Consider the following 17,654-nt stretch of genomic DNA (forward strand, 5'->3'; position numbering starts at 1 on the left):
TCTGACCACCGCCGCCGTTTCGGGGAAGCCCTCGAAACTTGGCATAATGCTAGCTCTGTGTCCACGGCACCCTCACGCCGAATTTCGTACACTTGGCATTCCCAGGTCTGAAGTGAGACTAGTGCGCCCGGACCAGGGTAAACGCGGTTGCCGTGTTGCCCTGCTGTGGCAACGACCTGTGCAGGTTCGCTGCATTTGTGACCCCATTGACCCTGAGTCCTGCTACTGTGGAAACTACACTGTGTCGAGACGTCCTGATTGTCGCATTCGAACTGCCAGCAAAGTGAACTGAACTGCCGAAGTCTGGGTCTGCCTGCGTCGGGGACTGGTGAGTAGTCCATACCCCAACCGGTGGCGCCTAACGCAGGAGCCCATTTCTTGTCTACCGCTGTTGTGAAATAGCGACTCTACCCTGCACTCTCAACCTGCCTCTGCCCATAAGTGGAGGTCCGGCTGGAGTAGTGGGGACTTGTTCTTCATCACCCGCATCCACCTTCCTGAGCTGCTAGTGACCCTTGAAGAGACCCTATTTTGTCCATTGGCACCAGCGTGTGCAGGTACTATTGAGCATAAGGCTCCTCTCTTCGTAGGGCTTGGACTGCCTCTTAGTTAGGTGTATTTCTGATGATGAACTGGGTCTAAAGATTACTTGCACTGCCTGTTTTCCTCTCCATCTAGGTGGTCTACATATTCCATGCTGTTAACTCCTTAGACCCCTCGGTCTTGTATATATATTGTATTGATTGTGATGCGTTGGTTTACTTTAGTGTTACTGTGATTCTTTGCTATGGTCTATGTTACAAAGGCCTTGTAATAAATGTGTCTATATTTTTAATAGAACACCTGTCTGGAGTAATTCATAAGTGTCCTTGCTTTGTGTGCTCATTGAGGTCTTTCAGTCACCCTCACCCCTCTTGAGACTTGACCGCCGCCATCGCTACCCTGGTTGGTCTGGCTTGTCCAGAGGTTACCCTGTTCCAAGAAACTAGGCTGGCCTTCTGAACCTCTGCCCCTCCAGGTCACAGTTCAGAAATCCGTCTTAACAATGGGTACAAACACTAAAATGAAGATTTAACTTGCAATGTATACTCTTTGAAAAATAAATGCAACAAATATATACGCCGGGACAGTCAGCCAAGGCAGAGGGCGATTCATAGCTGACCAAGTGACGGCAGCAAGCAGGGGCTAGGGAGAGACCAAAGGAAGCAGAACAAACACTTGAGAGGGAGAAGGAAGTTTATTTGGAATCTGTGATTAGTAACCTTAGCGAGTAGGTGGTAAGGTTTAACTCATCCAAATCGAAACGTGTTTTCTCAGCTAACAAATCTACTTTTAAACAATGGGATTCATTTAGATTATCTTTTCATTGTTTAACTGTATTATATTGTATATACCAAGCATGCTTCCTGTTGCACCAGCCACTTATTCATGCATCTTACATTTACCTTGTGTCATTACTTGTAAAAGCACCAAAGCTATCCGAGTTAAGAACGCCTTACTCACAATTTATTTTCCATGATAGTCATATTGCATTTGTCTAGTGGCCCAAATGCAGAAAAGAATAAAATTCACATCATAATTCGTTCCAGCCCCTAAGCTTAACACAGACATGGGGCTCACAAGCCCACAATCAAAGACATTTGGTAACCATTAATATGCACTATGCGATAGAGAAACAGGGCCAGTGAAACCACAAGGTTAAAAACCCATGACATAAGGTTATATTTAGTGCTTACTGTGCCTGTAATGAATGACACCAGCAACTTCAGAGAGTTAAGCTACCGTCATGCTCATCCTCTCAAAGTATTCCCTTGGCCCATTTAAACTAATATGCTACGGGCCCTCTACTGCCCCGCCACTTTTCACAGTGCATCAATATACCTTCAAAAGGTTGCACACTTTATGTACGGGATGATTAAGTATTCATTTGTATATCAAACTTACCAAGACTGTAAAATCCAGATTTTGCAAGATCTTGTTTGCTAATCGGAAACATCCAACTTTGGAAGGTCTCAAGACGTTTTTCCAATGCTGTCATTTCTTGATGTGCTGGAATTTCAGTACCATTTAAAATGCACCATTCTTCATCAACGCCATTTGACTCATGTGGTACACCCGTTTTACGTCCCTGCACAAACAAACATCTAGGAAAATGCTTCTTGTGCTCTGCCAATGGTCGATCACCAGGTTCCCAGTTTTTTAATTTGCCACCACAACAAAAGCACTCCACTTGGTCAGCAATGCCTTTGTAATAAAGTCCAGCATGTGCAAGTTCCTTTGGCTTTACTGGGGAGTAATCCGGCCAACTAATGAATGATGCTAGTCTTGCTGCCTCATTGCACATGGCAGGGTTTCTAGGGTACATTGTATCCGACATGTCCACAACTTGCCCAGTTCTCAAGAGATAATCTGCATCAGTGTTAGGAACCATGTGAAATGAATTCCCAGGTGCTGAACTTCCAGAGCAATTATCAGCCACCCACGGGCTCGAACTTTGGAGAACAGGACTAGATGTTTGTATCTGCTCACTGTTCGGATAAAAGCTATTGATAAATGTGCAGTTTGGTGATAATTTTCGGTGCTTACCAATAGCGGACTCCCCATACTGCCAGCCTTGCACTGTTAAGTGACAGCTGAAACACTTGACTGTGTCCCCATCTCCTGTGTAATAGAAACCTGCTCTGGCCAGCGTTGTGGATGAGACTGGACAACTCCCAGGGAAGTTAGCAAATGTTTTATTTCGGTAGCTCTCTTCTGAAAACAACTGATCAATGCCATGTACTTGAGCAGCTCGGATGTCCGACATGTCAGCGTGGGCCTACCAGCTTTTCTGGAAAAAAAAGAAAATCATTTGAGTTTCAGCGTGAAGACAGTCACAGAACATTAAAATCTGCCAACATACTCCCCCTCGTAATAAACAATCAGAACGTTCAAATATAGTCTACCTGAACACCATCAGGTCACTCACTGATCGTTAGGCCAGACGATTGTAAACATTTCTTACTTAAACATAGTAATTTATCATTGTTTCTATGCACATTCCCAACTAACTGCTATGGAAATTCATTACAAACCAAGCTACCCTTTAACATTAACTCCTAATTCTTTAAGTGTAAATATCATTTTATGTATGTTGGTTTGTGCCATGCAACTATTCTACATAGATATAATTAATGGACCATGATTTCAATCAACTTTTTCCGTGGGGACACAGATCCCTCATTTCGAAGTATAACAGCCCGAATTGCACATATACAAGCAACAGTATTTATTTACATTCAGACATATATTGATATGTAACATCGAGTAGACGTATCTCACAAAGAATAGTAAAACATTTGCAAATAACATACAAGCAGATACAAGTGCATAAAGTGCAAAAGGTGCATAGGTTGAAAGTGCTAAACAAAGTCACATAAGTGCAAAACATTAAAGTGCATGTGCATTTCATTTTGTGGAGGATCACTGGAGTAGAGGCGCAATCACTGGATGGCACCCACACACACACCCAATGTCTACACAACCAACCGAAGGCCAACTAGTGTCCATCAGTGACAAAGTTCATAAGCGACGTAGATTATTAATGTCTACTCCTGGAAAGGCATCAGTGGGCCTATACTAAAACAAAAGTTCATGGCTCCAATCGTGTTCTTACAGCAGCACGTTTGCATTACTGTTGCGTATGTAGTGGTGAGGGAGGAGTTGTGCTAAATTATTCACACCGGAAATTCATATTGGTGGCTGAAAGGATATATTTTCAGGATTATTATTAAAAGGAGTAATTAATACGTTTTGGGGGTAATGAGAGGTGCCAACTTTGTATTTAGACGTTTAAGTCGTACACACAACTTGTAGGCTATGAAACTCAAACTCACTCACAACGAGAAGACAAGAAGGATTGACAGGACTGTACATCTTATAGGGTAGATAAAACAGCAATAATACATCGGTTAACAAAAAACGCACAGTCCGAGGCCCTTCATCAAGAGCGTTTGCTCAGAATCAAGACACACTAAAATAATTACGGGAGATGTGGTGGCCCCATTTCAGAGAACGGACTCTACAACCAGCCTACACCTCCTATGATCAGGCGAAGGCCGCTCTGCAGGCCTACTTCCTGCCTCTCGCCAATGCAGATTATGAACGTTTTGTCATGCTCTCTGCCAAACAGAAAGACGATGAGACTCTGGACACTTTCTATGGGCGCCTAATGCGTCTCTCGCTGGCCTGCGCTTGGGGTGATGCGGAGGACATGATCAGGCAAACTAAGGCGCCAGGTGCTAAGGGAGCCTGGAATTACGCTTCAGCGCATCCTTGAACTGGGGAGGTGCCATGAGGTGTCGGAGGCGAGGGCAGCTAGAATGGAGGCCGGGTCGCGCTTCATCAAGACCGAAGAGGTATGTGCGATGTGGTGAGGTGGCAGGGGCACCCGAAGACCTGGCAGCAGTCCCCGGGATCGAGCCGGGAGGGCAGGAGAAATCTGCCAAAAATGTGGGTATGACCTGCCCCACCCTGATGAATGCCCTGCGGCTGGAAAGACCTGTGGACGGTGTGGGCTACCCAATCATTTCTCGAGAGTATGCAAAGCAGCAATGCCGGTATTGGTAGCGAGGGGCCCGGGGCGGTCCAGTCTCAATCGACAGGGTCGACCATCCAACGTCGCTCAGGTGGATCAGACTGAGGAGGATGCCCAGGTGGAGGAAGCGGAAGAAGAAGAAGAGAACGTCTTCTTTGTCTCGAGTGTGGGGATCCTGAAAAGTAAGAACAGGAGAGAGCCAAGGGGCGTGGTCTGTGACCGATCTCCAGTCCCTGTCCTCGTGGACACTGGGGCGTCGGTGAATGTAATGGCCCGTGGACACTATGATGCCATGGACCAGCCCCCCAAGCTGGCTACTCCCAAGGCCTGCATCTTTGCCTTCGGTGGTGTTGACCCCATCCCTCTGGACGGTGTGTTCGTGGCAAAAGTGGACCATGAGGGCTCCCAAATCACTGCACGATTCTACGTCACACCGGTGAGCACCAACACGCTGTTAAGTTGTGCTGCGGCAGAGGCTCTCGGCATTGTCAGCTTCGCATACTCTGTCTATTTAGAGGACATTAATGACTTGCTCGAGAAGTATGCCGCACTGTTCAAGGGGATCGGGCAGATGGCCGGTGATCCAGTGAGGTTACACATTGATGAGTCGGTGCAGCCCATTGCCCTGAAACATCGAAGGGTGCCGTTCCACCTCCGTGACCTTGTCGACAAGGAGCTGGACAATTTGGTCAATTTTGACATTATAGAAAAGGTGGAAGGCCCGACGCCCTGGGTGTCCCCGATAGTGGTGGCACGGAAGCCTAAACAACCCGATGCTGTGAGAATCTGCGTCGACATGAGGCTCCCAAACAAGGCCATTAAGAGAGAGAGACACCTCACCCCGACGATCGATGACATCATTGCGGAGGTACAGGGCGCTCGTTTCTTTTCGAAACTGGACCTTCGAGCGGGCTATCACCAGGTTGTCCTCCAACCCGAGTCGAGGTACATTACCACCTTCACGACACACCGAGGGCTATACCGCTATAAGAGACTGAGTTTTGGTGTGTCCTCGGTGGCGGAGGTGTTCCAGAACATTATTCGGGGCACGCTGGCTGATCTACAGGGCATTCTGAACATAAGCGACGACATCCTGGTGTTTGCAAAAACAGAGGTAGACCATCTGAGGCGGTTGGCGAAGACGTTCAGAAGACTACAATCCTTGGGACTCACCCTCCACAAAGAGAAGTGAGAATTTCTCCGACCATCGATAGAATTCTTTGGATTTGTATTCAAAGAAGGGGGGTGTCTCCTGATCCCCGGAAGGTGCAGGACATAAAGAAGGCGCAGGCTCCGGAGTCCGTGTCTGAGGAGCGAAGTTTCCTAGGCATGGTTACATACTGTGGACGGTTCATTAAAAATCTGGCCTCCAGATTGGAACCGCTCAGGGCACTGACCAGGAAGGATGTCATCTGGAATTGGGGCCCGCTAGAACAGGCGGCTTTTGAGGACATAAAGGGTGCCCTGGTGGCCGAAGGCACCATGTCGTTCTTCGATCCAGCATTACCATCAGAGATCATAGTTGACGCCAGCCCTTTCGGCCTGGGCGCTGTGCTGACACAAATTGACAGTGGTGGTGGTATCCGCCCGGTGGCATTTGTCAGCAAGGCCCTGTCCGATGCGGAGCAGCGATACTCGCAGATCGAGCCTGAAGCGCTGGCAGTACTGTGGGGATGCCGGCATTTCCGGCTCTACGTCCTTGGACGCCCGGTGACGGCGGTGACAGACCACAAGCCGCTGCTTCCCATCCTAGCAGGGTCGTCATCCAAGCCACCGGCACGCATTGAGAGGTGGATGCTCGCCCTTTTGGAGTATGGAGTCACCTTGGTATACCGGCCAGGGGCGAACAACGCTGCAGACTATCTCTCCAGACACCCTGGGGCGTCCGCAGGCGAAGTCCAGGACGCCTGTGCAGAAGAAGCAGAAGAGCACGTCCGTGTGGTGGTGGAGGCAGCCACGCCAAATGCCATGCCTCTCCATGAGCTGGAGGCAGCGGCAGCGCAAGATGAGTGCTTCCAGATCCTAAGGCACTCGATGCAACAGGGCTCCTGGAAGTCGGTGCTGGAGGCTCTGGCGGGGCACACCAAGGAGGCCAGAACCGGACTTGGGCAACTACGGAAAGTCCGGGAGGAATTATCGTTCTCAACATCTGGCCTTCTGCTCCATGGAGATCGGACCGTAGTGCCCCAATCGAAGGTGGACGAGGTGATCGCCTTGGCTCACCGTGGTCATCAGGGTGCCGCCAAGACCAAGGCACGTCTACGGCTGAAGGTGTGGTTCCCGGAGCTGGAACACAAGGTGGATGACTTCGTGGCGGCCTGTGTGTGGTGCCAGGCGGCATCTCCCCTGCAGCGGGATCCTGCAATAGAGACAATGCCTAGAGGGACGCACCCTTGGGAGACTGTTCATGCGGACTTTGGATCCACCACCATGGGCACCCACTTCCTAGTTCTGGTCGACGAGTACTCGAGATACCCCGAGGTGGAGTTTGTGGACTCTGTGGCGTTCAAGCACGTTGTGGTGGCCGTGGAAAAGGTGTTTGCGGCCCATGGTTTCCCACGCACGCTGTGCTCGGACAATGGGGCGCCATTCCAGAGCGAACGCTTCTCGGAGCTGATGGAGAGCTATGGGGTGGTGCACAGGAAGATCATGCCCCTCTGGCCCCGGGCCAATGGTGAAGCAGAACGGCTTATGAGGACTCTAAATAAGACCTTTAGAATTGCTCAGGGACAGGGGCAGTCACTCCAGAGAGCCCTGTACCAGTTTCTGTGGGTGTATCGCACCACGCCACATGCATCCACTGGAGTGGCCCCGGCAGAGGCATTTTTCAAGCGGTGTCCTCTGGGTTTGCTACCGGAGGTAGGAGAGAAGGAACCTGGGGTGATCAATGACCAACAGGTCGAGATGGACCGGCGGCTGAGGATCGAGCAAGAGAACATTCGGAGAGGGCTTCGCCCGCAGCGGCTGGAGCCTGGCGATGAGGTCCTCATTCGGAATAGGCATCCCCATGGGAAGCTCTCCCTACCGTATGAGCCGGAACCGCTGGATGTCGTCACAGTCCGGGGATCCATGGGGACTGCATCGGACGGACGGTAGGCGGTAACTCGCAATGTGAGTTTCTTCAAGAAACTGCGGGATCCAAGAACTGATCCACCTCCTGATCCAGACCCAGGAGAAATCCCTGGGGACGAAGGGGAAACACCATGTCTGCCTGAGTCCCCGGCCCGGGGCATGCCCGTGGACAGATCACCAGTGCCGGAGGTGAGCAGGAGGTACCCCCAGAGGGCTGGGCGAGGGAAACCTGCTCACCTCAGCGACTACGTGTTGGGTCACCTGGCTGATTGTCCTGACGATGAGTGCTGTTAAGTAAGGGGACCCGGGTAGATGTCAATAAAGGGGTGTTTTGAACATGGGGCCTTGTGAAATGTTAAGTATTAGTTTTGGTGTGTTTTGCAGTGTCTAGTATTAGTATTGTTATTGTTCTCCCAGGAAAAAGGAGGAGTATGGCGCTGCCCGATGACTGGGTGCACACGCGGCGGCGTGACGTTGCACGCTACCGCGTGCAACATAAATAAACGGGGCGTTCCCGGCTGCGACAGAGCGACCGGGAAGCCCGAACCTAAAAGGACGTGTCTGTATGAGTCCTTCGGTGCCGGGGCTTGCGGCGATACGCAGGGGGGGCGGGGCGCCAGCAACCCCTAACACATGCTAACCCAGATATGGCAACCCTGCCATTTTAGGTGGGACGCTCCCGAGATTGAAATGAAAAATATTGCTATTTTTCACATTCTCCCACCTAAAATAATTCTAACCCCAACACATTGCTATGGGGAAATTAATTTCTCCCGAATGCTCTCGTCTAATCTCCCTCTCAGGTTCCTCAGAATGTTGGCGTGTATGCCAACCCGCCCGATGTAGGGAGGATACTCCCGATTTTTTTAAATAAAAAATATTGCTATTTTTGTTTACTTTCTCCCTCCTAAAATAATTTCTACCCCAATGCAATTGAATGGGGAAATGTTCTGATCACGCTTTACGAGAGAAAATCTCTCCCAGGTGCTGCACAATGTTGGCAAGTATTGATATTGACATTTTATTTCTAACGCGCTCGTACACAAGTGTTTCAGAGCGCGAAAAGTAATATAAATTATGTTCGGCCGGGTGTCGGCAATGAGATACTTTCTTATACTGTATCACTCAGAGAAGCTTGATGACACACAAACAAACATGCATAATATTGAGTCCTGCTACAAGTAATACTTTTACAGTATCTAAGACAAAAAAAAAATCAGTTGTCAAAATGACTGCGATATATAGCTACTACTTTTATTGAAAATACATTACGTGTTCTCTGCCAAACTCTCATTTTTAGCTGCTTACACTGCATAATTGGTTATGAAAAACTCAGAACCCAGTCCCCCCAATAGTATTTTTAAGTGACTAACTAAAGACTTGCTGTGATGACATTGTCCAAAGAGTACGAGCATTTTTTTTTATGAGAAATTTTACTTAAAATAAAAATCCATACATTGGAGTATTGCAATTAGGCGTAGTTATCATCAATCACAAAAATAACGTCGTATCCTCGCGAGGCTAGGCCTCTGGTTGCCACTACAACACACCAAATAATCCAAGATTGCCGCCATAGCGGCCATTTCGTCTGTCTTCCTAAAATACCTCCGCCATCATTCGCACCTCTGACGTGACACATTCGCGTGACTTTCGCTATGACTAAGCACCAGTGCTGCCAGGTCCGCTTATTATAAGCGACTTTGGGCATGTTTTTGCCCAAAGTCGCTTATAATATTTGGAGGTCACTTGTCGCGGTTTTTGTCCGCTTGCTTGACGGTCTGTGCGTGTGTAATTGGGCTTGTTTACATTACAGTTAAGTGAAGAAAAAGAAAGTTGGTGGGAGGCACTACTGGTAATAATCAGGGGTAATTCAAGGTAAATAGACCCCAAGGGGTCTTATGTTAAGTGTGTAAAACAGGTATGTGCTATTTCAGGTGCAGCAGGGTGAAGCTCGAGGCCACTCGAGATTCAAGATACTGAGGAACAAAACATGCACAGACTGTTGCCAGTCGGTAACCCTGTGCTGCACTCCTAATGGGAATAAAATCCCAAATGGTGATTCAGCCTGGCTGAAACTAGAAGACTCCCTTGTGGGAATACTAGTTCAGTAGGACACATTTTCAAAACGTCCAAAGAAAAGGGGTCAACTTGATCAAGTATTAAAGCATTAGAATGGTGCTCCAGGTATACCCAGACCTCTCACGCTGTAGGTCCACAGTGAACATAGAATTCGGCTGGGCTCAGAACAGGTAACAGGCTGGCCTAGGTGCCATTAAGTTGTATCATTCACATTGAAAATAAATTCAACTTCCCACACTTCAATGTGTAAAAGGTGTGAGACTCAATTAATTCAATTCACAGGATACCAAGTAAAAGTAAGTTTATAGTACACAAACAAAGGGTTGCATTTGAGTTGATCTGGACAGAATGCTCTGTAACAAAACATATACACAGTAGGTAACAAAAGTAAGATACACTTTTTAGCAGTATAGTCTGACTGAGCCATTCATATACAAAACTGAACAGACAATAGTTGTCCAATTTCAAATTCCCTGCTTCTGAGCAATCACACTCAGCTCAGAAGTATATTCCTAAAGACACTCCTATTAGGTTTGTCAGTGCCAACGCGTTTCGGATTGTAGGAAATCCATCTTCAGGGCAGGATGTGTTTTTAGTTTCAACAAGATTCAAATTTCAGTTTTCAAATTTCAGTGGGATTTCCTAAAGGTATAAGGATACACTAATTAGATTCATGCAGAATTTGGAGAAACTAAGTATCTCACAGAGGTAGAGATAAACTAACCTGCTTTCCTTGGTACCCATAGAAAAATCATGGCCACCTGTATAGTTAAAATGACATGACAGAACCAGCTTGTCAGGATCAGATCATTGGTGAGGGATCAGATTCACAAGTGTTGTGAACGTAATTTAATCGTAACTCACCCGGTCAAAAGACTGTAGATGTCTCGCCGGGTGTAGTGGCAGTGTCGGGCAGTTGCTTCAACCGAGAGCGACTGAAATTATGAAGAAAGAAGAGGAGGGTGACTTCAAAGCATACGCGCTCGTAGTAAATGTCGTTGGGTGAGAGGTGGAAAAGCCGCCTCTGTGCACTCATTCACTCATAGTGACATTTTAGTTTGGTCGTTACTAGCGCTTGTCTCGGTTATTGTTGCAACTTACTTGTAAGTAAAAAAAATCGCCTGCAGAACGCCGAGTATAGCAACCCGCCTCGAGGACGCGCTGCACAGCTCACCCAAGCTATAATCGTTGCCCAGGGAACCGGCGCGCATGCGTGTACCCACGCGGATCGCCATCTTTGTATGGGCAAATCCGCCGAAAGATTCTACTCAGGCTGATCGTGGTGCTGCGCGAGCGCGCCTCAGCAGTCGTTGCTAAGGACGCGCACGGAGCATGCGCCGCGTTGCCAATGGTATTGGATTTGTTAATAATTCCACTTTGTGAGGATCATGGTAATATCGAGTGATCGATCGGAGTACCAACACCTGCTACGGTGAGGAAACAGATTAAGCGGGGGGAGGGGCACGGCAGCAGTTGTGGAGCTGCCTCGTGCCCCTACCCACCGTTCAAGTACTGGAGAGTGACAGACCTATAGAGTGGGTCGGTCCTAAGGTGCCGGCCTGCAACCTTCCCACCTGGACTGTCAGTCTAGTTATCAATCTAGTAAGTTAAGGCGTGTTCTATAGTAGCGCTGTAGGTGTAACGTATACACCATTTTTTAGACAATCTATCATGAACAGCTCGGCTGTCTCCTGTCATGCACATTACAACTCGGGTGAGCCTGTTGCTCTGAAGATTCCCCTCTTCCTTCACAATGCATCCAAAATTAAACTCCTGGTCAGTCGCCAGTTCACAATCTACCGGGTCAAGGCCTGTAACAGTGGAATGGATTAATTATACAGGTTTTACAACGTGAGCCCTACCAACATGAGGGTTTCCCATGGTGAAAGTCCATGGTATCACATCTACTTATACATTTGAACCAATGATCTGTATGCAAGCCGTTAGCTTGGTATGACTCTATTAAAAAACACTATTTACAAGTACACCAACAAAATGAACGTGGATTGGGTTAGAGAAAACACATTAAGTCGAATTCACAGTTCATACCCCTGGGACTGAGGCAATCTAGCAGGTCGATCCAACTGATCTCCCTCTGGAGTAATTTCTTCTGTACATCTCCCCCTCTCAGACCTAGTTTGACCTGTTCCAAGATCATACATTTAAGTTGGGCAATTGAATGCCTTGCTTCAACAAAGTGCATTGCCACCGGAGATCTCAGATTTTTGGTCCGGATGTTGAACTTATGTTCAGTCCAACGTAGTTTAGCCTTTCTTGTGGTAATACCCACGTAATTAAAACCACAAGGGCATTTCAGAGCGTAGACCACATTCGTGGAATCGCAGGTGCATGAGTGTTTCAGCGTAATTGGTTTGCCAGTGTGTGGATGCGAAATGATATTGCCTGGTGTAATGTTACTACAATGTTGACAGTTATGACATGGTTGTGTGCCTTTATGTTTGGTCTGTTTGATTGGAATGGTCGATAGCTCTGCTCTCACCAAGCTGTTTCTTAGGGCATTACTGTTCCTATAGGCAAAAATGGGAAGATCTTGGAAAAGGGGTTGGGTCCGCGGGTCCATCTGCAGCATAGGCCAATTTCTTTGAATGATGCTCCTAATTTTCTTACTCTGTGCAGTGTATGTGGTGACATATACCATAGAGGCATCTTTCTTGCTGATCTTGGGTGAGAGGAGGGTGTCCCTCTCAACATTCGCCACTTTCTCTCCAATTTGTGCCAGCTTGGATGGGTTGTAACCTCTCGCTCTAAATTTCTGACGTAACAGAGATGACTGTCTTTGATATTCAGTGTTTTCAGAAATGTTCCTCCGGTATCGTAAAAACGGACTCAAGGGAACACGGTCAATCGTCCTTTGAGGGTGGAAACTCGTTGCCAATAGGAGGCTATTTCTATCAGTTGTTTTGGTGAAGATTCTTGTTTCCAGACGGTTTTCTTTAACATAAAGTTCAACATCCAAAAAGGTGATCTGTGTTTTGCTCGTCTGGGTAGTGAATTTGATCCTTGGGTGCATAGAATTCATCATGGTAAAAAATTCACATAGTTCCTCATCTGGACCTGACCAAATGCCAAACACATCATCGATGTATCTAACAAAGATGGTCAGATGTCGTAACCACCTTGCGGAAGTCAAGACGTGTTTGTCACGTCTCCTAGGTTTCCCATCCCAAAGGTCTCTCCCGCTCACTCACCTGCAGAGGCAACTAAGTCAGTGAAGCAGCGTCGGCGGATGAAAACGCTGCCTGGCAGTCCGGGTGTCTTTCGCCCCTCCGCTTGTTGGCAGTTGCCATGGAGACTTTTTCGTGGCCGACATCGTCCCCGGCTTTCATCCTGGCACCGTACGGTGAGAGCCCCACAACAACCCTGATGAACTGCATCACGTGACCCGAATCACGTGACATTCCTCACGCCGCACGTTCCAATGTTTTTCCTCACGTGACAGCCCTGAATGAGTCATAAGCACTCGAAAACACGTAAGCAGTGCCTTACAGCTGTTTCACGTGAGGTTTTGGAGTTTCTTGTTGCTCCTGCTGACTTCATCCTTGTTTCGACTTCGGACTGTTTCACAGACCTGCCTTTTGCTCTCTCCTCGGATTCTGGTACACCTTTTCAAGACCTCGGATAACTTGACCTCGGACTGCTCAACGGATTTGGTTTTTGGCTTTCTTGGAATTCTAAGTACTATTAGGCACGGCCTTGGACTGCTCTCTTGGACTCGTTTGGAACTTTCCCTTAACTTGGTAACCTTGGAACTTTGGACCTGTTGCTCCTGTATTTTGCACCTTGTACCTTTGGATCTTCACCATCCTGATCCCGGGTATTGCCTTCCTGCAAGTCAGATTGAACCCTATTCACCTGGCCCCCGATTCACTACTCTTCATCGTTTTGAGGGTTTTTCCTGTCATCTATCGGGGTAAGCCTTATTCCAACTGTATTTAGTTTACATTTCTACTGCCCTCTGTTTGCTTATACATTGTTTTTGCCTTACAGTGGTCTGGGGTTTTTCCGGTGTTCCCGGTTCCTGACTGACGGCTACAATACCTGTGGCCTCAAAGACTGCACAGGCAGTAGGTTGTTCTTGCCTGTGCGGTACTTGGGGACGGAGGTGCAATAAATCTGCACGACCATCAAGATCAGGAACCAGTGTTCTTCTTCCAAATAGTACATGTATGTGTTGGCATATGCATTACAGTTAAGTCCATTACACGTCGCACAGAGCGTCCTGCACTGGGCTGATGTCAGCAATTTACGTGTGCAATTGCTTTTTTGTCTTTCTCCCCGTATTTTGCATATGCTTAGGTGTTTGCCACTGATGGAACGTTACCGGCCCACTAGGTGGCTAATCAAAACCTAATGCCTAACATATGCAAAACTAAAGCTGGCTTTAAAAGTTTAGTCATGCCTCAAGTCACACTGACATGTAAAGAAGGGACTGTTTTAGTTTAGCAAAGTCCTTTATTATTATTATTTTATTTTTTTGCAAGACTGGGTTAGATATCCAAGGATTCACTGTCCTTGGAGTTTATATACAATATCTTCTAAGAGAGATTCATTCAGGACGGCATTGTTGCTACATAACGTTTATTAATCAATCTCAAAGTGAATAAAATACAGTATTGCACAGTAGGGTAAAAAGAAAATATATTTCAGGCCAGCATTATTTTGCATTCTGGGACTTCTAGTCTCCATTCAATAAAGTATTGCTGTTCTAACACACTATGTCAGTGTTCCTTCTATGTATGATTTTGCTATTGTTTTATGTTTCTTACATTCGAGACCTTTCCACATCGTTATAGATGCACGCTTGTTTTTTCAGGTTATTTGGATGGGAGTCAATTTATTTTGGGCTTGTTTCGGATGGGCATTCAGCTTATTTTTTCCTTCCAACCTGGCAACACTGCTAAGCACGCTTGTGCAAGATGTGTTGACGCAAGAAGCACATTGTCCCATGGAGAGCCTCCCAAAAGCCAAACCATGACACCTTTTTGTATTTGTATTTATTGATTTATAAAGCGCCTTACACCAAGGCGCTGTACAGTGGAACAACTTAATACATAAAACAAACAATATAACGGTGGAAGCAAAATTACAATATGAATCATTCAACAAAACAGTGAAAAGAGCAATTAACTGAAGGGGAAAGGGGGAATAGGGGAGTGGGGTGGCGATGAGTTGGACGAGGGAAAGGGAAGGGAGGTGGGAGAGGGGAGGGAGATAGTCAAGGGGAAAGAATAAGGAGGGAGGGGATGCAGAGGGGGGAGGGGGTTTCAAGGAGGAGAATGGAGGAGGAGAGGTTTAAGGGAAGTGCGGAATGAGGATAAGGACGGGGAGGAGCAGATTGCGAGAGGAAGGGAGTTCCAGTGCAGAGGCGCTAGGAGTTGGAAGGAGCAGAAACGGGAGGAGGCACAGGGGGTGTTAAGGAGAATTCTCATTCTATGGCTAATTTCCCTTACCTATAGAGTCCCCCAGCAGCTTTACTGGATTTTAAGGGTTTGTTTCTTTTTACCTGCAAAGAGTGAGACCTTTTTCCCACTCTTAGGCATTTTTGCTATGTGTGTTCTAGGCTATTTTTGTGTTTAATGCCCATGGGATCTTTCTCAACCCCATAGGAACCATCTTTATTCACATGTGTTACACAGCACCCTCAGTGCAGTGACACAGGGGTGTCGTAGCTACCCCCAAACATAGACTCCCCACCCTGGGACTGACTACTGTCTCCCAGGGCATGTAAAGTCCCCATTGACTTTACTAGTCAAATCCTATGAACTAAACCAGTACAACCCATCTTACTATGGAGGTATTGGAAGGGGTTAATAGTTTTGCCCCTATGTTAATTTTATAGAGGGTACCCTACAGGCCCTCTCTCAAAGGTTTTTGGCTGGTGGCAGTGGTTACTACCATAAATATTCGACCGTGAATATTTCCCTATGGGATTTTCCCATTGTTCGAGGCTACCACTTTTTCTGACAGCCTCTAACATATCACCGGTGCATTTTAATATTAACTTTGCTGCGGTAGGTTTTATTTGCCAGACCTTTAAAATAACTTCTTTCTCGTGTCTTTCTCTAAACTCCTAACCTAGGTCAGGGATCCTTTGTTCGTCCTTTTGGCGGGCTTCTGCCGAGAAGCCCTCCTTTCGGTGCCACTGAGTCTGGGGTGGGTCCACTGTGTGGGAGGGGGGGGGGGGAGAGGGCCCCTGGACAGGGTTGCCTTCGCAACCCATGTCGCACTCTATCCTGATAGGCTGGAGGGTCTCCCGCCAAGATGACCACTCCACTGTGTTAGTGACAGCTAGGCTGTATGAATGGGGATCCTTTTGCATAAAGGCAGGGTCCTGAGGACTGGAAGAGAAAGACGTCGCCACCGGAACTAAGAAGCCGAAGAGGAAAGAAGCCAAAGACATCTGCAACGACTGAACCACCGGTGAAGCCCTAGTGCAGCGTCTCACCACTTTTCTCCACAGACCTGCCTTGGTTGCATCTCCCGTACCCTGTACTCAGAGGCCGGATAGCCAGGCACCAGTCTACCCGGACCGCGATTTAAAACGGAGCGTACTTTTTATTAATCGGGCAGCACTGCGGCTGGTTTCATCCCTGGGTAGTGCAGTAACTCGAACCTTCCTCCACAACGAGAGCCTCTCTTCCTCTGCTGGATCACCCGAACTGCAGGAACTACCAGGAAAAACCGCCACCACAGGAGCCACTTCTTCATTTAAAGGTACATTGTTCCGCCGGGCCGTCCTTTCTTCGCGGTAGCACTAAAGGTGTTTTAAATCCTTTACCTACCTGTTGGGTCGGCCGCCCCTCTCTTAACATTGCCTTTTTCAACTTCTAACCAAAGACTTGACTGCAGCTACAAGAACATTTTGCTCCTGGGCCCTTGCCCTGTACCACTGACTCTGGCACAGGCCTACTGACTCTGGTCACATTTGTTATACCTGCTTTCTTTAGATTGTTTCTCACAGAGAACTGTGTTGGTGCACCTATTTCTTATTTCTTACAACCACCCCTTCCTTCCCTTTTCTAATCATTGTGAAATGCCATTTTGCTCAGTTTTCATTTTAAGTATTGCCTATACTGATGCACTGTCTTGCTGAACTGGTTCACAAACTGTTGGGAAGTGTTGCTAGGGTGTACAAGAACCTATTTCTAGATAACTTGTGCTTTCCCTCCCTTGTGAGGAATTGTTAAACACAATCCCTTGTGTGTAGTTGTCGCTGTGCGTTTTGCTCAGTTTTCACTTTGGTTCACTTGGTCTACAATTTAACTTGGGAGTGTGTAGATTTTCCTTTGACTTAATTTAACTTGCTTGATGACTGTGATACATGTGTTTTATTAGAAGTGTATAAAATAAATATATATATACTTTTTAATACAAAGCTTTGGTCAGTGTTTCCTTGTGCCATAGTGCTGTAGGCCTATTGTGTAAACCCAGAATACTGCTCATCTCCCTCTTGAGATAACTCTGACTGCTCAGCCACAGCTACCAACTAAATCTTTGTGGTACAGACTGATACCAAAGGGGATTTATTGCTCTCACCTGTAGTCCTAATCTTATGTAGTGCTCCCTAAGGGAACTGCACAGGATTCTGCCTAACAGGGAGATGGAGGTACAGTGAGAAGGGAATGGTCAGCGAATCGAAGGGAGCGGGAGGGGGAGTAGAAAGAGAGAAGGGAGGAGAGATAAGGGGGAGCGAGACCATGGAGAGATTTGAAGACAAGGCAGAGAAAGTGAAATTTAAGTTGGGAGTGAAATGGTAGCCAGCCAAGGTAAGAGAGTGAAGTAGAGATGGAGTCACGGGAGGTAAGGAGACATAGGGTACGAACAGCAGAGTGGTAGATGGATTTAAGGGGGGCAAGATGAGATGTAGGTAGTCCAAAGAATAGGGAAGTGCAATAGAAGAGGCGGG

At 47.3% G+C, this 17,654-nt stretch overlaps 1 protein-coding gene across 5 annotated transcripts in view; it reads right to left on the bottom strand.

Moving 5' to 3' along the window:
• The window catches only part of XIAP (X-linked inhibitor of apoptosis), a 683,213-nt gene that overhangs the window by 647,703 nt on the left and 17,856 nt on the right, over positions 1–17,654 (bottom strand). For all 5 annotated transcript variants that reach the window (XM_069612668.1, XM_069612665.1, XM_069612667.1 and 2 more), the window contains exon 2: positions 1,945–2,830. In XM_069612668.1, the coding sequence (XP_069468769.1) occupies positions 1,945–2,806 (862 nt within the window). In that variant the 5' untranslated portion in view covers positions 2,807–2,830. The remainder of the gene's footprint in view (positions 1–1,944; positions 2,831–17,654) is intronic.

The sequence above is a fragment of the Ambystoma mexicanum genome, chromosome 5p (genome assembly GCF_040938575.1).
Source record: "Ambystoma mexicanum isolate Mex_15411 chromosome 5p, UKY_AmexF1_1, whole genome shotgun sequence".
In the NCBI taxonomy this organism is placed as follows: domain Eukaryota; kingdom Metazoa; phylum Chordata; class Amphibia; order Caudata; family Ambystomatidae; genus Ambystoma; species Ambystoma mexicanum.